Source organism: Furipterus horrens, unplaced genomic scaffold (assembly GCF_987537825.1).
Source record: "Furipterus horrens unplaced genomic scaffold, mFurHor1.1.pri manual_scaffold_7, whole genome shotgun sequence".
Lineage (NCBI taxonomy): Eukaryota > Metazoa > Chordata > Mammalia > Chiroptera > Furipteridae > Furipterus > Furipterus horrens.
The window spans coordinates 141633412-141655470 of record NW_028327177.1 but is presented as its reverse complement, the minus strand read 5'-3'; the positions used below and the strand labels follow the sequence as shown (position 1 = coordinate 141655470).

General features: G+C 61.5%; 1 protein-coding gene across 1 annotated transcript in view; it reads left to right on the top strand.

Annotated features, from left to right (window-relative positions):
* POC1A (POC1 centriolar protein A) overlaps positions 1 to 19908 on the top strand; it is a 45810-nt gene extending 25902 nt beyond the window's left edge. The window contains exons 12-13 of the mRNA XM_090284853.1: positions 11407 to 11550; positions 19281 to 19908. Of these exons, the coding sequence (XP_090140979.1) occupies positions 11407 to 11550; positions 19281 to 19379 (243 nt within the window). The 3' untranslated portion in view covers positions 19380 to 19908. The remainder of the gene's footprint in view (positions 1 to 11406; positions 11551 to 19280) is intronic.
* The last annotated feature ends 2151 nt before the right edge of the window (positions 19909 to 22059 follow it).

The window sequence follows — 22059 nt, the reverse complement described above, 5'->3', positions numbered from 1 at the left end:
CGCCTGCAAGGGGCTCCCGGGCCAGGGGGCGGGTGGGACCCCTCTCCTTCCCCGTGAGCGGCTGCGACTGCCCGTTGGGAGGGGCTCGGGCTGCTGCCAGGCGCGTGCTGAAGGACTGCTGTGCGTGCGGCGCAGGGCTGCCTCTGATGAGCTCGGGGCGGCCGGCGGCAGACATACGTGAGCTCCGTGGATTCAGCGGTGCCATGAGGACTTAGGCCTTGTGCCACCGGGCGGGACTGCAAGTGACTCGCAGCGGCCCCCAGGCTTCAGGGGACACCAGAGTCACCTGGCGGCTTGTTAGAGCGCAGCCTGCCCCGCCTCTAGAGTGTCAGGCTCAGGAAGGAATTTGCGTTCCTAACACATTTCTGGGTGACGCGGACACCGCTGGTCCGGGGACCCACCTGGGGAGTCGCTGGTCTGTCAGAAAACAGTCTTGCCTGTTGTGAGCGTGGCACTCTGGGCGGGGCGGGAGGAGCTCCCGTGGCTCCCAGGGGCTGCTGCCTAGGAGGGCGTGTGCGGAGCAGCTGGCAGCCTCTCCCGGGAGGGAGTGGTGGGTCCTGGGGCCCCTCAGGACGGCACTGAGAGAGACTTTGCTGCCGCCGGGGCTCTTTAAACCCAAAGGCACCTGCTGCGCTCTGTTGACAGCTGGGCAGGCAGAGGTGTGGTTTTACTTCCAGCCAAGGGCGTCTGTCTGTCCGATAGAGGGAGGGTGGGACCCAGTGCAGCCCTCCATGGGCTCCGCTGGGCCTGTCATCCTGTCCGTCTGTGTCGCTGCATCTGTCTGGTCGCCTGATCTCAAATCCACAGGCCACCTGCGTCCTGCCCTGGGCCCTGCAGGCAGGAGGCCCCATCAGCTCCCCTCCTCCAGAGCCTGGGGGCCTTTCCAGAAGCTGGCAGGTGACAGTGTCTGACACTGAGCTTGTGGTGGCCCGGTGCTGGGGCTCTGCAGTTAACCCCCAGGGCAAGGGCCTCCCTGCAAAGCCTTCTGGGGCAGTGCCTCCAGGTAGCAGGAGCAGGACTGAGCCCTGGAACAGTGAGGACCGAGGACCGCAGTGGGGATGGAGGCCGGGCTGTCCCCTCGAGGGGCTGACGGGAGTTTCCTGCCCTGGGAAAGTTCCATCCATTCTGCAGGCAAGTAGGTCCCTGTGCAGCAGAGAGTGGCCAGACTGTTCGGAAGAAGGCCTCATTAGTGGCTCAAACCGCCAGGAGACACGGTCACAGAAACCCAGGGTGGGCGTTTTAAGGCAGTGACAGTGTTGTGAAGGTGGATGACCCTGACTCTGGCGTCCTGGCGAAGCCCGGTGGCACTGCGTCCAGCTCTGTGAGTCACAGCACACCTGCTGCACAAACCTGGGCGTGCACACACACCTTTGAGAGCTCTGGGCTCTTTTTCAGGGGTCTCAGCTGTTCAGCATTTTGCTTTCCCCTGGCAGCCAACAGTGGGGTTCGTAGCCGGTGGGGGTTCCACAGTGGCACGTGAAGAGAAGAGCCCAAGCCACAGGGCAGTGGGCAGGGAGGTCCTGGCTTTGGCTGCTTCTTTACAAGGTGCGTGGCCCCAGGCAGGACTGGCTCTGCCTTGGAGCCCCTTCCGTTCCGGCCCCGGGGCCTCTGCGGTTTTGCTGACAGTGGTGACAAGCATCCGCAGCCCGGTCAGGCTGTGCTGACAAGTCCCCTGTCCATAGGAGAGCCAGCGGAGGTCACAGGTGTAATGCAGAGCAGAGAGGGTAGGCAGGCCCTGAGGCCTTTGGCCTCTGCATCTCTCTCCCTCCCTCTCTTCTCCATGCTGCCTTTTCAAACGAGAAACCAAGGTGGAAGAGGTGATGCTTCCGTGGGAATAGACCCAGTTGCTTAAGTCTGGCTGCGATGCTTTGGGCCATCCTCCCTGCTCCCCAGCAGAGCTACTCTCCTGTTCTCCAGATGGCACCTCCTCCAGGCAGTCTTCCCAGGACAGACAGCAGGTGTGGATCGCTCCCACGCTGAGTACTCTGCTTGCTGGGGCAGCCCCTCTCTCCTGGAGTCAGTTCCTCGCAGGCCCCACGGTGTCCTGGAGGGCTGGGGCCTTGTGTCCCGTGGTGCCAGCGCACGCCTGGAACGGGATGCTCAGGACGGCCACGTTCAGTGGACGTGTGTTTGTGGGAAGCGTGGGTGGAGCATGTGAGGCCAAGGGCAGGCTCTGGCTCTCCCCTTTTGGCTTTTCTGGTGGTCCCAGGCTAAATGAAAGAAACCACTTTCTGGCCTGGTTTGTCGGTTTGGCCCGAGGCTGGTGGCATGGGGCGGTCCGGCAGTGCCTGGGCAGTGGGGGTGCTGGAATCTGTGTGTCTGGGCTAGAAGTTTCAGTACTTCTCTTCATCTTCAGTGTAAGCCCTTTGCAGCTTCTGTTTTCCAGATTGGATGGCAGCCTTGCCCATGTGGTGGAAGGGTGTTGGATAATACTTGTGTTTATGTTCTCATCGGTTACCATGGGAAAAATCAGAATAGATGGTTTCCATAGAGATTATCTTAAAATTAGTTTCTTAGAAGGTCCGGACATTGCTGCAGGTTCGCTGCTGCTCCAGGTGCCATCGGGGGCTTTCTCGTCAGTGCCGACATCTGCCTCCTGGGCTGGAGCGGCCAGGATGCCGAGGGGGTGACCCTGGGCCTCGCTTCCCCTTGGGGTCCCACTTGCCTGGCCTCAGCTCAACAGCTCATTCCGGTGGCCCGGAAGCTGTTTTATTTTTATGAAACAGCAAAAAACCTTTGTATTGTGGAAATTTTTGAGCCAGCACAAAAAGTAGAGATACCGTAACGCAGCCATGTACCCACCACCTCGCTGCGTTGTTTCGTTCCTCTCCCCCGCGTTTTTTAGAAGAGTTGGAGTACTTTCATCTGATCCCAGGTGTATTCTTTTACCCAAAGTAAAGACTGCTCTTGGTTATATAACGGCAGGGCTCCTGTCACGTCCAGCAGAACGCGTCATCCCTCAGTGTCGGACGCCTTGTCCACAGTCGCGCTTCCCCATGTGGTGTCAAGGACGCTGTCCGGTGCTTTCTGTTGGAATAAGGACGCGGAGACTTGGAGAAAACGCACATCCCCCTCCCCACCATGGTCTGGTGGCGCCGCGGGGACGGGTGCGCAGTCTTGGCCTGAGCCGGAGCTGGGCTGGGGCTGGGGGAGCTCCTGGGCTCCCCACTTTCCTCCCTCAGGGACAGTGGTGACTCTGAGCCCCAGGATGAGCCCCGTGTTCCAGCCGAGAGGGTGTCCCACAGGTGGGCCAGTTACTGCCCGCTGTCCCGGGCTGGCGTCCACCGGGGCGCTGTTTCCCTTCACAGCCTGCAGTGGGGGGAGGGACCGGCGTGGTCACCTGGTCCGCACAGCTGTGCGCAGCGCTAGGACGCGGAGGCTGGGAGACCCAGGGGTGCCCTCGGGCAGCAGGGGGTGAGGGCTTTGCTCACCTGACCCCCCCACACACACACACCCCGGCATGGGAGGCAGGCCGTGCCAGTGCCCGAGATGCTGCGCAGACTGAATGGCCAAGCCTGGGAGCGGTGCCCGGTGCGGTCACTGCCTCTGACACTCTCCATTGAATAAGTGCAAGGAGAGTTTAAAATAGCCAGCCTTTGTTCCCGAGGCTCCGAACGCCAGCTCCAGCAGTGACAATGAGCTGTCTTCAAGTGGGCCTATAAATAACTGCTACTGTTCCTCTTTGTCAGCGAGGGCTTCGGCGTCTTCCCGACACGTCGCTCTGCCGCTCATCTTCCTGGGACGCCGCTCATCTGCGGGGCAGCTGCAGCCCCCAGCGAGCTGGGCGGGCCCGCAGAGTGTGTGATGATAGCGGCACGTCCCCTTGTAAAAGCCAGCCCTCCAAGGAGAAATGCACGGGGTAGGGACGTAACTGAGCGCAGGGGAAACCCGGCAGAGAGGTCAGCGTCGCTGGTCAGGGTCAGTGCCACTCCCGGCTTGTCCTGCCTCGCGTGAGCCTCGCGACATCCTTGTGAAAAATGTGACCTTGCCCCAGCCATGGGAAAGCATCCCACAGACCCAGTTCAAGGGACATGTGACCGTATAACTGACCAGTGCCCTTCAAAAGTGTGCAGGTCATGACAGACGGGGGGAAACTGGGGACCCGACACAGACTACAGGAAGCGAAGGAGAAATGGCCAAGTGCAGCATGAGGTTGCGGGTCGGGTTCTGGGACGTCAGGATCCAAGGACTTTAGTAGAAAAACTGGGGCAAGTCCAGTGGGGTCCTTGGTTTGGCTGATGGCACTGTCCCCATGTTGATTTCCTGGGGGGGGGGGTCACTGTCCTAATGGTTACGTGAGGTGCTAACATGTGGGGAACCTGGGAGGAGAATAGATGGAAATTCTTTATTTTTTGCAACTTTTTGTAAATCCAAAATTAGTTCAAAGCAGTTTAATTAAAAAATAAAAATAAAAACCTACACATGGGCTTTAGCAGAAGCCTTGATCTCCCAACCACAGCGACCTTAGTCCTGACATGGGGTGTTACTGTCTCAAGGTCAAGAGCAGGAAACCCGCCAGGTCCTCAGTGCCCAGCCGGGAGTAGGCTCCTGGTCACGTTTGTGGAACGGACCTGAGCAAGGCCGGCCGTCGCAGAAATGGGGTGTTCAGCGGGAAAGCTCTTCCTAAGGCCTTGGCCACATGGGAGGGCGCGCACCCCCCCACACACACACACGGCAGTGGCAGTAACCGAACCCCAGACTTATGCTCGGCTGGCTCAGAAGAACATTGGCAAGATTGCCAAACAATTACATGGCTTTAAGAAACCAGAACTCCTCTCGGTTTGGGGCTATATTTAGAACCAGGAGTTTCCTCTCTTGTTGGATTCTGCACCGGAACCCTAAATTAGAGGGCACACAAGGCTGTCGTGTGTCTACAAGTATGTGGGGAATAGGGGACCCGTTTCCTTTGGAGCCCGGGGCGGAGACAGCAGACTGCTTCCTTCCACTCAAGGCGCTGGAGACTAGGGCGAGCGCCAGGGAGTGCTGTCTGCTCCCTCCTCTCCTCTGTGGCCCCGGTGTAGCAAATGGAGGCAGCCAGCCCTGGGTGCCTGTTAGCTCTCCCCGGGGGCAGGTTGCCAAAGGCAGAGGCCTGAGGGGCAGACCAAGAAACGTCTGTGGTGGAGGCTCTCTGCACCTCGCTCAGCAGACTGCAGTGAACAGCTCGATGAGCCATTGTGGTGTGTGTGTGTGTGTGTGTGTGTGTGTGTTCTGCATCTTCCTGTTCTGCGCTCAGCCCTGCTTTGGAAACAGTGACATGCTTTCATGTTTTAAGTGGGCAGTGGCCAGACATGTTCCTCGCCTGGGTCTCCGCAAGGAGGTGGGACCAGGGAGACTGCCCAGATCCTAGGCCTGGGTCACCTCCCTGTCCTCTCCTGACCGCAGACTCAAGCTGTGGACCAGTTCCTGGATGTTTTTGTCTCTTTCAGAGTTTGTTTCTGGAGCAGGCTGGCCAGGGACAAGGTCCAGTGTTAGAGATTAAAAGGAAAAGAGTAATTTCTGCTTTGAGCAGGTGTTAATAATTGATCACCCCGCCCACTAGAGGGGTCTCTCTGTCAAGTCAGCCCGGGACATCTTCATGGGAAAATTCCAGCCACTCCTGGCTGCTGGCCTGACGTCTACAGACTCACAGCTGCTGCTTGGGGAATCTGCCTGGGGACAGTGAGGTGCTGACACTCGGGGAGACTGAGGCTTTGGGACTGAAAGCACTGAGCTGGGACGCTTGTTTTTGCATTTAGAAACTGTAACCCTGGGCCAGCGGCGGATCGCAGGGGCCGCACCTGGGGTCTGCAGCTCTGGGATTTGCCTATTGGCGATGCCGCATGGCGAGGTGGTGACTTGCACCGTGAGTGCAGAGTGGCCGTGACGGTTCGGGTCAAGTGCATTGTCATGTGATGAGCAGATTGGGCTCCCAGGGGCATTTTAGTTGTAACTGCATTTATAAAAAGTCAGGCTTAGTAACATATAAGCAGTAAAAATGTGAACCGTCTCTGAGTTTTGACAAACACAGAGTCATGTGATCACTGTCATGATCAGGGTGTAGAATGAGTCCGGCATCCGCGCAAGTTCAGTCCACCCACCTCCAGCCCCAGTCAATAGACAGTGTGTGTTGTTCCGAGTGTTGCACAAATGGAGTCACGTAGTGGTGTCTCTCTCACAGCCTCGTGATTTTGAGAGCCGCCTGCGTTGTTACGTGTATTAGCAGTTCATTCCTTTTTACTGCTGATTTGTAAAATTTGTGTTCTAATTTTACGAACCAAATTTGTTTATCTGCTCATTGGTGAACATTTGGGTTATTTTCAAAATTTGGCTTTTACAAATAAAGCTGCTGTTAACTTTCATGTACTCACCTTTCTGTGTATACGTATTTCCACTTTTCTTGGGTAAATACCGAGGAGCTGAATGGCTGGGGCATATAACGTGTGTGTATTTAACATCTTAAGTAACTGCCAAACTGTTTCCCAAAGTGGTTGTACCACCTTGCGTTCTCCCTGACAGCGAGTGACCGTTCCGGCTGCTCCACCTGCTCCCCGGCGTGGCACGTGGTCCGTCTTGTCAACGCCAACCGTGCTGGTAGCGGTTATGGTGGGAGCTCTCTGTGGTTTACTGTGCATTTCCCTAACGACTCATGATACAGCGCACCTTTACAAAACAGAACCTTAGAGAGAGGAGCATCAGTTTGTTGTTCCCCTTAAGTAAGCATTCATTATTGATGCTTGCACGTGCCTTGACTGGGGATAGAACCCACCACCTTGGCGTGTTGGGACGTTGCTCTAACCAAGTGAGCTACCTGGCCGGGGCTATAGCACATCTTTTTGTGTTTTGTTTGTCATCTTTATATTTTCTTTGGGGAAGTTCTGTTCAAATCTTTTGCCTACTTTTTAAAAAATTAGATTGTTTGTCTTCTCATTGATGCTTGCAAGTTTTTACATGTTCTGGCTACACGTCCTTTGCCGGATATGTGACTTGCCAATGTTTTCTCCCAGTCTGTGGTTTGTGTTTTCTTCTTAACAGTGTCTTTCAAGAAGCCACCATTTTGAGTGTTGATGAAGCTCATTTTTAAGCTTTTCCTTTTGTGGATCATGCTTTGGGTGTTGCATCGAAGAAACCTTTACCCAACCCCAGGTCCCAAAGATATTTTCCTCTATATTTTAGGAGAAAAAGTATGCCAGTATTATAGTTTTAGGTTTTACGTTTAGTCTGTGACCCATCCTGAGTTACTTTTTTAACACGGTACAAACTACAAGGATGTACCGAAGTCCCTGTTTTTTTTGTTTTGTTTTTTTTTTGCATATGGATATTCTATTGTTCCAGCATTTGTTAAAAATACTCTTTTCTCTACTAAGTTGTTTCTGTACCTTTGTTAAAAATTACTTGGTCTGGTATCTGTGGGTCTATTTCTGGATTCTGTTTGTTCCGTTGATCTGTGTGCCTCTCCTTTCGCCAGAAACATGCTGTCTGGGCTGTAGCTTTAGGCAAAGTCACAGAGTCAGGTGAGTCCTTGAATGTTCTTTTTTCAAAATGGTTTTGGTTTTTCTTGTTCCTTTGCCTGTTCATATAAATTTTAGAATCAGCCTTTTCATTCCTGTAGGTGATTTTGGGGAGAACTGACATCTTAAACCAGTTAAGCCTGCAATGCAGGAGCATGGTACGCTTCTTCATTGACACTGGTGTTCTGTGACTTTTCTCATCAGTGTGTTACAGTGTTCAGCGTACAGGTGTTGTACCCATGTTACCTGAATTATGTCTAAGCATTGTGTAGTGGGTTGGATGATCGCCCCTCCCAAAAAAACATCTGTCCCCTCTTAATTCCCCGAACCTGTGAATGTGACCTTATTTGGGGACAGGGTCTTTGTCATTGTGATTAAGTTAACGGTCTCGAGATGAGATCTTCCTGGATTTTGGGTTGGCCATAAACCCAGTGACACAGAGGAGACACCTGTGACGACTGCAGCGATGCAGCCACAAGCCAAGGAGTCCTGGAACCACTAGAAGCTGGAAGAGGCAGGAAGGGATTCTGTCTCGGTGTTGCCAGAGGGGGTGTGGCCCTGCTGACACCTAAACTCCAGACTTGGGGCGAACACATTTCTGTTGTTTTAAGCCACCACGTGACAACTATTTCAGAGCCGCCCTAAGAAACAGATACCACATTCCATGGTTCTGGGTGCTGCTGAGAAGATAACGGCCAGGAGTTTTTTAAAAACAATGAAAGACATCAAACCACAGATCCTAGAAGCTCAGAGAAATGACAGGGAGACTGAAGAAACAAATCACAAAACAACCCCATACACACTGTAGTCAAGCCTCTGAGAACCGAAGTTTAGGAAACAGTCTTAAAGTCGGGAGAGGAAGGAGACACGTTACACACAGGGGATCGAAGGCTGGAATTACAGAGTTATTCTCAGATGAAATGACACAGGCCAGACGACATGGAAGTAACGTTGCCAAAGTATGAAAAGAAATAAAACTGTCAACCTGGAATTCTATACGCAGCGAAAAGATCTGTTGGAAATGGAGAAAGACTTTTTTTTTCAGATAAACAAAAGCTGGGAGAATTTATTACCAGCAAGCTTTCATTGAAAGAAATGCCTCACCTGGGATTCCAGCCAGCACGTGTTTGGGGGTGGTGCTGGGGAACACCTGAGACCCCAAGGGAGCTTCCCACAAAGTCACGTAGATTCATCTGTTCTGAGCCCCACCTTTTTCTCTTTTGACATCAAGATGTTCCTGTTTGGCAACAATGAACGTTGTGGACTTGCAGCCCCGCGGGTGTGTGGGGTTCGTGGGATACACCTGAGAGGCGCCAGGCAGGGCCGTGCAGCCCAGGTGTTCGACAGAGCGCAAGTGCGCTTGTCCCCGGAACGCTGCTCCGTGTGCTCTGCTGCCGCCGTCACGCACGGCCCTGGGACGTGGGTCCTCCCGCTCTCGTCCATCTGCGTATCTCCGCTTCATTGCTTATTTGCCCAGCTCTCGGGGACGTGCCACATCTCCAGAGTGCCGGGCGCAGGTGAGGGGCTGCGATCCAGGGCAGGGCAGGGCTGCTGGCCCCTCGCCTGGGGATGGTGTCATGGCACAGGAATGTCACACGGTGGGCTCGGCTCCTGGAGGCGTCGATTGTTTGCAGAGGGCCTGTCTGTGTTCAGCTCTGTGCCAAGCAGGCATTCCAGGGCAGGCGGGGTGGGGGAATGGCCCAGAGAGTTCAGACCAAGGCGGGGGGGCTCCGTGGGGATGTAAGAGCAGCCGGGCCTGTGGAGGCGCAGCTGCGGGTGGTGTCGCCTGTCAGAGGCTGCCCCGTGCCCGGGAACTGCCTGTGCTGGGTGACTGAGAGCCAGTTATCGACCCTCTCTGAGCCTGCTATGAAGGGCCGCGGTTAGGATGCAATGCAGTGACATGTACGAATCGCTGGCGCGTGGGTGACAAGTTCACAGCAGTGAGTGCCCCGTTGATGTGCGGGGCTGGCAGTGTGTTCAGTGCTGGGACGTCTGCTGACGCAGGTGGACAGGAAGCAGAGGAGGGCCGTGTCCTGCTGGAGGCGAGACGCGGACCAAGTGGCCTGGCCAGAGGCCTAGCCCAGCGGTAGGCAGGACGCTGCACTTGGACGTGAGGCTTGAGGCGGACCCTCCGCAGCCACCCGTCTGAGCCTCAGTTCCTGTGTTGTGGGATGGACACGGCCATGACAGCCCGGAGAAGCCGTTCCCTCGGGCCGCCTCCCCCACCCTGCTCTGCTTCCAGAACCCCCATGGGGCCTGTTGGTTTCTGGGCCGGCCTGCAGCTTCCCTTCCCTGCTGCCCATGCCGTGGACGGCACCCGTCTGGCTGCCTCTTAAGGGCGCCGACTGCCGGGGGGCGGCCACCGGCTCCCGCCGTCCTCTGGAATCGGGGTCCTTTGGCGCGGTGGGCGCAGGGCTGCGATGTGTCTCTTCTGAAGGAAGGCCTGCTGGTGAGTTCAGAGGAGCGCTTCCCACAGCCCAGCCCTCGGAGCGTGGGGGTCACTTAGCGGGTCAGCGTGGAGCGCGGTGTCCTTTCCCTACCGCTGGGTCTGGGGCTGAGTGAGAAAAGCGCCCCCCTCACCCCTGTCACGCGGTCCCCAGCGCGTCCCAGCAGCCCAGCTGGGACAGCACACTTGCACCCACTGAAGGAAGGACACGTGGGGGACAGGTCTGGCGTCTGGTCTTACAGAGGGGCCCCGGCACCACTGTGCACATGCCGGCGGCGCTGCTCTGCCCTCAAGGGCTGCTGTCTGGCTCGTGTCTCACACGTAAGGTCTCGCGGACCCGCAGGGCCTGCGTTTTTCCAAGTTCACGTGGATGCGTGCTCGAGTTTGTCATCTAGGCGGTTAGAACGCTTCCCTCGTGCAGGAGAACATGCGGGCTGCCTCTGCGCTGGGCGCCCGGCGGGCGGGCAGGCTGTGAGCCCGGGTCTCTCCTGAGGGCAGCGGGCAGAGGGGTGCTGAGCACGGGCAGGAGACGGAGAGGGACCCAGGCATGGGCAGGTGGCGGCCGTACTGCTCAGTGCCCTGGCCCTGAGACGCGGTGGCCGAGGAGCAGGGCAGGGCGGGACAGGCCCGGAGTGCGGCGGCTCAGAGGGCGTCTGACGGGCAGCGCGGGCTGCGGGAGGACGGAGGGCGGCTGCTCAGCGCAGGGAGAGTCCAGAGCGGCGGCGGTTCGGGGCAGGCCGAGCAGGGGGCCTGGTCCGGGGCTCGAGGCGGCCAGGAGCCCCGGAGGCCTGGCAAAGCCGGGCGTGACGCGGCAGCTCTTGGAAGGCCCCTGAGCGAGGCTTGGTTTAAAGCGCTAGGCCCAGGGCGGCGGCTGTGGTGGGTTACGGGGCTCGGGGGACACGCAGCACGGCACTCCCGCAGGAAACAAGTCCACAGAGGGGCCGTAGGTCCCCGGACCAAACCGGGTCCCCAGTTGCTGTGTCCACGGGAACCGGGCGGCTGGGGGGGACCCATGCTTCCCAGGTCAGGAGAAGTCTTGTCTGCGCCGAGCGGTGCCCACCTCCAAGGACATGTGTTGGGCTGGCCTGAGTCCCCTTATGAAGCTGCTTGTCCTCGGTGGTGGGGGGTGGCTTCTGCACTTGGGGACCGAAGGATCTTTGGCCGATACCCCGAGTGCTGTCGGAAGCAGCCTGGGGCCTCCTGCCCGCAGCTGAGGGCGCTGTCCTGCCCCCCTGTCCTCCCAGCCCCAACTGCCAGGCGTTTGGGCTCCTGCTCACCTGCAGCCTCTGCTCCGAGGGGAAGGCCTGGAAGCAGTGTGCCGGCCTGGGGCGGGGGGTTGTGGGGGTCACTGCGTGTGGCCTCCTCCCACCGTTTGGGGCTCATGTCCCCACGTGTACTGGGGGTTTGCCACTCGCTCTCCAAGGGCCGCACTCACCCGGAACTGAGGGGCTCCCTTCCTCTCCTTGTCTTTAGCCGAAAGTGGATTTCCCCGTCCCCGCAGACGCAGGGAGGAGCCAGGAGCCGGTGCAGAGCCCGCCGCCGGAGCCCAGCAGCGTGCCCCAGGCGCTGACCAGCACGCTGGAGCACATCGTGGGCCAGCTGGACGTCCTCACCCAGGTGGGCCACGCACAGCCACCCCTGCCCCACTCAGAAGCATCATTAGAATGGACCCGCTTTCCCGCCCAAGGGAATGAGGTGGTGGTGCCCGTCCTGGGGTCCTGACAGGCCACTGGACCCCGATCCCCGGTGCTGGTCCTGCCAGAATGTGCCCACCCGGGGCTTGCCCGGGCTGCCCAGAGCCTTGAAAGAACCACTGTGTCCATCCACTCTTTTGGATGGGCACTCGGGGGGACGGCGAGGGAGAGTTCGCGCTGGTGCTGTGCCTTGTCCGTGGAGTGACAAGTGCAGGTGGGCCTGTGCCCGGGCCCAGGGAGCGGTGGCCCTGACCCTCATCGGCAGGACACACGTGGGTCTGCAGCGTAACAGACGGGGGTGGCAGTGTCCGCGTAAAAGGCCCTGACGAGGTGGTGGCTGGCACTGCGGGCTTGCCAGCTGGGTATCTCCTGGGGCGGAGAGCGGTCCTGGCCGAGGGGCAGCCTGCCCGCTGGCCGAGGGGGCCCAGGGCACATGAGCCCACAAGCTGAGCCCAGCATAGCTGGCGTGGGGCCTATGGGGGGGGCGTGAACAAGGCGGGATTTAAAGGTCCTCAGGCCCCTTCCCTCCTTGGCTTTGGGTGCAGACCCCATCTCCCGGGCCAGCGCATGGGTAGAGTGACCTGGCAGGAGGGATGCAAAGGACCCTTGAGTGTGACAGCAGTGACAGTGCACCTGCCTGGCCCATGCGGGGGCGTCCCTTCACGCCTTCTTCCCATGAACTTCCGCTGCCGTCCACCCAGGGCTGCCAGGTTGGGAATGAGCACTCGGGGCATCCAGACAGAGGCCCTGACATTTCCCCTCGTGCTCCTGTGGGGGCGTCGCCAAGTGGCATAGGGGTTCCTTTCCCTGAGTCTGAGTGAGCAGGGAGAGTCTGGCTCCCAGAGCTGGTCTCCTGCCCTGGCTCCCTCGCCGCCTCCAGGCTCCTGAGGGACACGGTCTGGGCGGCATCTGGAGGCTGCAGAGGCCCCGGGTCCCCCTCATGGCCCGGCCAGGGCATGGAGATGGGGCGGGGCGCAGGCATTGGGGGGCTGCTGCGACGGGCCCAGGCTGCCAGCGCCGGGCAGCTTTGCCTCGGGAGCCCACGCAGTGGTTTTTGACCCCAGCTTCACGTCTTGCTGCTTTTTCAAAAAAGGCATGAAATTCCCACTCCATCTGTTTCTTATGGCGCTTGGGGTTCGTGCTGGCCACAGCGTTGCTGGGATGTCACGTTCGGGTTCCGTGACTCACTGGGGGCCGCTGCGCTCCGGGACCTCCGGGACCGGGACGTGTGCGGAGTGGGGAGCAGGTGGTGGGCAGCCTCCGGCCCCGCCGGTCTGGGTGTCCGGTGCTGGCGTTGGTGACACGCGCAGGGAGTGGCCCCGCTGCCCAGCTCAGCGAGGCTGAGGGCCCTGCGTTCGCTGCGGGGCTCTGGAGGGAACGTCTCATCTGCCGTGAGGCACCCCGACCCGCGGTTCCTCTGATGGGCTCCAGGCGAGGCGTGCAGTTCCACGCGGTGGGGAGGGTGGGCGGAGCCACCAGCGCACCCTGGGGTTTCGTGGTGTCTCCCGGGCAGACCCGCTGTTGTTTGTGGGGGCGGCTCCAGCGTGTGAAGCGGTGCCGCCCCTCCCGGGCGCGCGCAGCCCGGACTCGGGAAGGTGCAGAGCGAGTCGCTGCGTGTGTGTCCCCCCGCCCCCCCACGTCAGCACATCCAGCCGCCAGCCGCCGCGTCCGGAGGGGTTTGGCCGTCCTCTTCGTGGACGTTTAAGGGCTGAGTCGAGTCGGGGCAGCCTGAGCTCCTGCTGCTGGGCCGGGAGACACGAGACTTGCGTTTCCTTCGTTCAGGGGCCACTTCCCAGGGGAAGGGACCCAACCCTGGGCCCTTCCCCAGCCCTGCTACCCCTGCGGGCCGCTGATCACAGGCGCCCCTGGCTCCACACATGTGGGACGTGGGGGAGGCTGCGTCTCCCCAGGACCAGGTCAGGGCCAGGCCAGCTCATGTTAGGTGTCGCATGGGGGCGCTGGTGGGCACCCCGTCTTCCATCCGTCTGCGGTTGTGACAGAAAGAAGCTGCAGGTGGAGGCCCCCTTCAGCCAGCTGGGCACGGGAAGGCTGCGGCACCTCTGGGGCCTGGGAACGGTCACGGTCGTGCGAGGTGTCTCCTGTGAGGCCCGGCCGGCCTGGAGCTGCGGGAGGTGAATGGGGGTGCGCTCCGAGAGGCAGGCAGACGGGGGCTCCAGGGGAGCTGCTCTCGCTCCTCTGGGGGCCCGAGTGCCCTCCAAGGAGGGGTCCAGCCCAGACCACGAGCCGGGGCCCATGTGAGTTCTGCGGTTGGCATGGCAGCCCCAGATGGCCCGGCCCGGCTCTGACACTGACCACAACCAGCGACGCTGTGGCCCCGGCGCCTCCCAAATGCGGCAGTGCTGGGGGGCCGGCGTCTCCCTCCGCCCGCTCTGAGGGGCTGTCAGAGCAGGGGCTGTGCCCACAGGGGTCATGGCTGGGTGGAGGGGAAGCAGAAGGAAGCTTCCAGCTCAGTGGGGCCTGTTGTTCAGGGCAGCGCCTGGGCACAGCTGGCGAGTCCCGACGCTGGCCGGGGGGCCCGTGAGGCCGTCCCCACCCCTGACTGGGTCCTGCCCGTGGGGCCGCAGCCCGAGGTCTTCCAGGCCTCCAGGGAGGTAGGTAGCTGTCCCTCTGACTTGAGACGATTGTGTTTTGTCGGGCCTTGGTGAGTTCATGCCTTTACATGTGTTGTTGTACAAGTCAGCCTCTGCGGAAATGGGGTGCAGGCAGCTGAGGCCCGGGCCCCCACCCCATGCCCAGACCTCGGGGTCAGAACACAGCAGAGCCTGCGGCTGAGCGGTGCCTGGCTGCCTGCACCTTGGGGCCCCTGTCCCTGGGAGGCACTCGGCTTCCCTGGTGGCCTGCCCGTGGCTGGCGAAGGGATGGGCTTGAATGCAGGCCTGTGTTGGTGGAGTATGTGGCCCAGCCCCCCCCCCCCGCCCCCTCGCCTGGTGTGGGGACGGGTTAGCACCCCTCGGGTCCGAGGAACATCCGGTTTTCCGGGTGGTGGTAAGTGAACCCCCTTTTTATTGCTTTTCCTTTGGGGCCCTACGGAAAAGCCTCCGTTTACTTAAAAGGGGTTGCTATAGAGCCACGAGGGAAGTAAATTAGCCAGGGTTCCTTGATCCCGTGGCTGATCCAGCAGTAGAAATCCCTGTTCCATGTACTTCCTGTGGAGAGTGGGCCCTCTTGGAGGCGGGGCGGGGCGGGGGGACGCAGAGCTGGCAGAGGAGCCCCGGCTCGCTGAGATAATGTGAAACGGAGACGCGGACCTGTGGGCTCCAGGGACAGAAGTGGGTTGTGTGTCTGCAGCAGCCTGGGGGGCGAAAGGGGTGGTTGAAAACAGTCCCCGAGCCAGAGACTGGGGGCGACTGCTTTAGAGACTCGCTCTCTGTGTTTAAGCCGCGCGGTCCTGGGCGGGTTGGCGCACAGACGTCAGTGCGCGAGGGGCTCTTCCTCCCTCCCCTCGGGAGTTGAGGCCGATCAGGATGGGAGGTGGGAAGAGGGCAACTGGATTGCTTCCTGGACCCATGCCTCCCCCACTGCGCCCCTACTTCCCGCGGAGGCCAGGAGGTTTCCTCCTTCCACAGGCCTGCTGGCAGGGCCCCTTGGGCCTCCCCACTGTCCCCGCAAGCCCACCAGATCCAAGGCCCAGGCTGGGGAGCATCCCTCACAGCCAGACAAGCTCATTCCTGCCGAGGCTGCCTTTCAGGGCCTGGGCTGGCCGGCGCAGGCCTGCGCTGTGTGCCCCAGGGCTCAGGGTGTGTGTCCTTTCAGCAAGTGGTGTGCCCCCCCCATGGGCTAAGAGCTGTGCCCAGAAGCGGGAGGCCAGTGTGAGCAGGAAGAGACCAAGCCCCGTCCTCGCAGCGCGGGCACCCAGGCCCTGTGGGGAGGCTGCTCCGAGGGCTGCGGCTCTCCCCGTGCTGGGGACCGTCGGTCTGGACACAGACTGGGGCGAGGGCAGGGCCCTGGTGGGGGGAGGGCTGGGCCGGCTCCTCCAGCCCTGTCGCCCCTCACATGTGGCAGGGGGCCAGCCCTGCACGTGTGCCTGCATGCACATGCAAGCACACACAGACTCACATGCACAGATGGACAGTGAGACAGAGCTGGAGCAGGCAGGGGTGGGCAGAGCCGGGCAGGGGTGGGCGGGGCAGGGCAGAGCCGGCAGGGGTGGGCCCACGGCCCCACTTTGTTTTGATAGCTCACCAGACCCCACAGCAGAGGGAGCCCCGTTTATTGCATCTGTTTTAGATCTTCGGAATCCAAGTGCAGTCGAACTGGGCTCCAGCGGAGATTAATTCCACATTTTTCCATCTCTGCAGTGAAACCAGCGGCGCGTTCAGCACTCTGTGTGGCACGGTCTAGACGGGCGCTGAGCCGGTGGCCAGTCCCAGGGGCTTTCCCTTGGCCTGGCACTCGCGCCCCAGTGACATGGCTGGGCGACTGTCCTCTCCTTGAGACCCTCTGCCCCCCAGTAATCTGGCTCCTGTGTTGGGGGTCGGGACTGGGGCACCCCAGCCCCCCTGGGGAATCTGCCTGGGGGAGCCCACATCAACCATAAGCCTGGAAACAATTAGAAGGAACTTTTCTGTCACAGGAGGAACAACCGGACCACCACATGCCCCAGAGGCTCAACGCCCCGCCTAGGCCTGACCCCAGGCTGGTTTGGGGCCTCATCATGGGCCCCCAGTGCCCAGGGCTCCCCCAAGAGCCTAGCTCAGCCACGGCCCCATGAGGGTAAGAGCTGGGGCAGCCCTGTGCCCGGCCTGGCTCAGACCAGGGGCCACGGAAAGACTGGCTGTTGACAGTGTTGCAGTGTCTACGCACGGACGAGGAGTCCGAAGCCCTGAGTCGGGTCATTTGCCCAAGTCTACTCGCAGGCTAGCGGCCAAGTGCAGATGCAAACCCAGGCTGTACAGCTCTGGAACCTGGGGTCTTACCATACGTGACAAAGGTGGGGACCAGGAGACATTGGGATAGCATTTTCCAAGGACCACAGCCGTCCTCCACCCACGATGTGCTAGGAGATGAAGGCAGATTCCTAAGCACTGGGGCTCGGACCAGGAGGACTTCTTGGAGGAGGAAGGCTGGAGTAGAGCTTCAAGTAGCTGGGGTTTGGGCAGGAAGAGCATCGTCGCAGGCAGCAGAGGCCTTGAGTGCCATGTAAATGCCGCACCATGTGAAAGTGTGAGCCATGGTTTTGTTGGGCAGGACGGGGGCATGGCAGAAGCAGTGCAGGGGGTCCCCAGGAATCACCAGGAAGGCAAGGCGTCAGGATGGGGACTGAGAGGCAAGCGCCGGGGGCAGGGGGGCCTGCCTGCACCTGGTGAGGAGGTGCCTCGGGAACACCCTGGCATGACTGCCCGGCCAGCCCGACACAGCAGCTGGGGGTCTTGGACACGGGTCTGGCCGCGGTGTCTGTTTTCCGCACCCCTGTCAGCCCATGCAGTGCTCCCCCCACCCTGTCCCCCCGCCCAGGGGCTGCCTCTGCCGGACACCCTTCTCTCGGCCTGAGTGTCTGCCCCCCGCAGCCTCCTGCTCGTGCAGTGCCACCCCCAGACACTTCAGCCTTCACGCCCCACTGCCCGCCGTGCCCCGTTCAGATGTCAACACCCCAGTCTCCTGGCTTCCCGCCGGGCTGCCCTCCAGGGCAGTTGTAGCGCCCCAGGCGGGCCGAGCGCGTGTGGTGGGGCCTCTGCCTCCATCGCCAGTCTGTCTCCGGCCCAGCCACCCCGTCCGCCTCTGGGCCTCCCGTCTCCCACATTTCAAGGAGGCCCAGGACGGAGTTCCGGCCATAGAACCTGTGCCAGCCGGAGAGGGGCCCTGCGCCGAGCGGGCTGTGGGCACGGAGGTGAGCTGGGCGGTGGGCCGCGCCACGGGGAGGCCGGGAGCAAGGCCTGCGCCCACGGGAGCGGCCTGTGAGCCACGGGCCGGACTGAGAGGGCAGCTGGCGTGGCCGCTGGTCACCCCCGTGCCTCTCCTTCCTCCAAAGCTTTCTTTTCTGTCAGAGCCAGAGCAGCCAGGACTGGCCGTGTGGCCGCATCGGGGCTTCGGAGCCCCGAGGAGCCGGTTCCTCGTTCGCTGCACGAGGCGGGCACCTGGGAGACGCGTGGGAGTGGGTGATGTCGGGGGGCCCGTGGCTGTGCTGTGGCCCGCTGGGCTCTGTAGAACTCCGGTTTTCCCACCACGCCCACTCACGGGCACGTGCAGGAAGCCTTTAGCCAAGGGGGCAAAGCCCGGATGAAGGACGGTGTTGGAGCCTGGCTCGGTGGGAGTTTCTCGGCAGCCAGTGGAAACTTCAGGAACGCGGCTGCGGGCCAGCCCGGGGCTGCTTCTGCCCCACTTTCACCAGACACAGACCCTCTGCGGCTAGCCCGGGGGCGGGGAGGGGTGGCCGTCTCCGCTCAGCTTTGCGCCTCGGGTGCAGTTCACAGTCCACGGGCAGCAGCTCTCAGGCTGTGCTGCAGCCGGGGTTCAGAGCCCGTGCGGCCCCGGCCTGCTCAGTTAGGGGGGCCGCTGCCCAGAGGAGGGGGGCTGCCGCCCGGAGGAGCAGGTCCACCAGCGGCTGACACCGTGCGGGATGCTGCAAGGATTCCTCGCGGCCCTTGTGGGCCACTCCCGCCCTGGGACCAGTGTGTCATTCAGCGCATGAAAGGGAAGGCTCCTGCCCACTGGAGCGAGGCCAGGGCCTCCAGGGAGCCCTCAGGGAAGGTGGCAGGGCCTCTCGGGAAAGCCCCAGGCAAACGGGGAGAACGCACAGAAGTTCTGTTTCCTACCTGACCCGTCCCTGAGGCCTGTCCGCAGTGTGCTTGCCCAGTGCCCGCCGTGGGCCTGGCGCGCGTCGGCACTCAGCCGGCGCTCAGCGAGGGGAGCGCGGGAGCGGTGAGCCCAGCCGTCATGCCAGCGTGGGTCAGGTTGAGCGAGGGCTGGGGTGGGCGTGACCGCGGGCAGGCCTGTGGGGAGAGGGCTTGAGGGCTGTGGGCCAGCCCCTCTGGGGAGCACACAGGCACCGGGCACCACTGCCCCCTGCTGCCCCTGTCCAGCCCTGACTGGGAGCCCCACCTGCAAGCCGGGCCTGGCTCACGAAGGCCATGCGGCCCCGGCAGCTGCATGCACTGGACAGGCCCGCTAGCCACGCTGGGAGTGCTGGGAAGGCCAGGGAGCCAGGGCTCAGCCTCCGGAAACTACAGTGATGACGGGCACCCGAGGACCCACGTGGGGGGGCCTTCATTTGTGGTTGAGGTGTTCTCACCTTTGCCATGAAGGTGCTTGGTGGTGTCCGGCTGTTCACAGGCAGCCTGGCCCCAGTGAGGAGGCGGTTCTGCCCCAGAAGTCCAGTCCAGACGCTAGACCACCAGGGCCAGGGATTCCCGACCTGGCTTGTCTCAGCAATGACCGAGGGCTGTGGGACCCACCACCTCTTTTCCCTCACTGTCCCCCCACCCGCAGACATCCAAGGACAGCCACCCAGAGCCAGGAGGGGTGGACACGAGGGCAGGCACTGTCCCAACGGCCACCAGAGGTGCAGGGCCAGGCAGGACCCTGGGTGGGGAGAGCTGGCAGCTGGCCTTTGGAGAGCGGCCAGAGCAGGACGGGCAGCGGGGATCCCCAGGGTGGCCCCTGCGCCCTGTGAGCCTGCACCCTGTTCTTTTGCAGACAGTCTCCATCCTGGAGCAGCGGCTGACACTGACGGAGGACAAGCTGAAGCAGTGTCTGGAGAACCAGCAGCTAATCATGCAGAGAACGACACCGTGATCGGGGGAGCAGGAATCAGGAGCTTGGTCAATTTGGGGGGGCGAGCAAGTGGGGGTTGGTACTGCAGGACTGGGGTAAATAAAGGGGATTCAGCTCTGCGGGAAGGGCACCCATGCCGAGCCCAGGGCTGTGCCGTTCTGCCTGCCCTGCTGCCCACACCCAGAGGCGCTCAGCCTGGCGCGGGCGGCCCTGGCAGCGCGACCTCTCCGTGCACAACGGACCACGTGTGGCTTAATGTGAAGGAGCCACTTGAAAATGTTCGCCACCTCGGAGTCCTAAGGAGCCCTGGGACCCCAGCTGCCCCAGGGGAGGGAGCCCCAAGCCACCGTATTTCACTCGCCAGCACAGCGGAGACAGGGACTGCTCCTGGGAGGAGGAGCTGAGACTTTGCTGTGACCCTGACGCCAGTCCCGCGTGGGCCCACGGGCCGGCTTTGCAGTGGCCTTGGTTCTGCTCTACTCGGGGCCTACCGGCTCCCTCCGCCTGCGCCAGGGCTAACGGGTCTCAGCATTAAAGCGGACGCCATGGAGCTGGTGGTTCTGAGTGAGGCCGGGACGCCCAGAGGCCCAGGACACCTTGTGTGCGGCCCATCGGGGTGTGGGAGGAGTGAGGACAGCCCCGCCGCATGCCACTTCCCCCTCCTCCTGGCAGGAAGCGCCAGCTCCCCCTCCTCCTCGGGGACCCCAGCCAGCTCCCACTGGGCCGGGCAGGCGCCTGCACTTCCATGGGCTCCTCCCTCTGCACCCGTGCAGGAAAGCCAGGCGGGTGTTTTCCATATGTCTGGGCGTCCAAGCCTTCAGCATTCGGCCTGGGGCCCAGCAGCTGGGGAGGGCTTCGTCCTCCAGTGCACCTGCCCGGGGGCGGGGAGACAGTCAGAGCTTCCTGGGAGCTGTCAGTACCGCTCACCTAATGAGGCTCCCGGCCTCTGCAGCTTCCAGGTGGGAGAAGAGCCCAGAGCCTTGTCCCGGTGAGTGACGAGAATGGGCAGCTGCCTTTGGCCCGCCGTGTGACCTCACATGGTGACATGGCCTCTCGGGGCCTCGGGTTCTTGTAAGCGGTGGTGATAAGCCCCGCTCCGGCAATTCCGAGCTGCACTGGGGCCCCATCGCCCCCCACCCCACCTGTCCCGCTGGGACAGCAGGGCCTGCCGCTGACAGACTGCCCCTCGTGAGCTGTAGCTGGGGAAGGACCAGCTCGGGTGGTTCTGGAGGCCCCCAAGGACCTGCAGCGTGGCCCTGCTGGCTCGTAGGTGGGCTGGCAGGTGAGGCCTTCAGCTGCCATGGCAGGTCATGGGCCCCCAACCCTGGAGGCTCTTAGGGAGAGTCTGGGCAGCCCCAAGTCTGCTCAAAGGGGATGCAGCCTGAGAGGCCAGCCTTGTCATCCTGGCCCACGATAGCTGGCCTGGCACGGCTCTGACCTGGAGCTCTGGTGATTTGGGCAGCCAGTCCGGGGAGAGGTCACTTCCAAAGACACCGGTGGTGTGGAATTGAGTCTCAGGGATTTGGGAAGTGACCGGGTGGTGGTATTTGTACCTGGAGGCCCCACCAGTTATCCATTGTAGACTGTCCAGGGGGTACCCCACCCATATACCATCCCCCCCTTTCCTGGGACTCAGCCCCTGTGTCAGTGGGGTTGGGGGATGGTGGTCTGCAGGTCCCTCAGCTCTGAAATTCCAGGTGGCCAGTTACAGCCACTTGGTCCCATGGTCTATGCCATGGGCATCCCCAGAGGTGAGGAGGAATCAGACCGGCAGGCAGGGGCTCAGCACTCCAAGCCCAGCTCCTGCTGTCACCAAGGCCGCCACAGGCTTGGGGGTGGGAGTTTGTGCAGCCCGGAATCCCGGAAACCCCGCCTGCTGAGCCAGCCAGAGCAGGGTGGTGAGTCATTCCGGCCCTGTTGTCCCCGCTCTGCCATCAACCTCATCTTCCTAAGTGATTTGCTTAGCTCCAGCCTTAATTGGTGTGTGATGTCTAATGGGACAGAGAACTCCTGGGGGGGGGAGTGTGTCTGCCAAGCACCCCTGCTCTGGCTGCTGAGGGGACCACCTTGCTAAGGCAGCGATGGCAGGCTGGTGGCAGCCCCGTGGCCTGGGGCATCAGTCCCCTTCCTGTGAGCATCGCAGTCTGGGCACAGGGCCTTGTTCTCTGCCTGCTGGGCCCACCCTGGCCAACTGACCAGGCGCCCTGGGCTCACGCGCACGGCCACTCCGGGCAGCCTCCCGACCCAGGGAGGCCCGGGATGTGGGGCCCTCATAGCCGTGCTCCAGAGGAGACGGGCAGGCAAAGCCATTAGGGATGTGTCTGGGCAGCCCACCTTCTGGAAATTCCCAAGAACCTGTAGGGAGCAAGGCCAAGGGTGCTTTCACTTTAAGTGAGGCCACCTCGGGCCCCATCTACCCACAGGGGCTTCCTGCGGCAGGAGCCCTGGCCCCCACCCACGAGGATCTGAGCTCTGGGACAAGGAACACAGGACAGGACGTCATGTCCTCCTGAGCTTCCTTCTCCTGGGCACAAGTGTGTGTTCCTGCAAGGGGTACTCTGGCATCGTTCGTGGGCAGAGCCCACGTCTCCATCCTTCCCCAGCTGGGCACCTGCACTCCACCTCGGAACCGAGACTGACTCCAAAGCCACGGACGTCCCTGAGCACCTGGGCTCAGCCTAGTCCCTGCTATTCTGTCTCA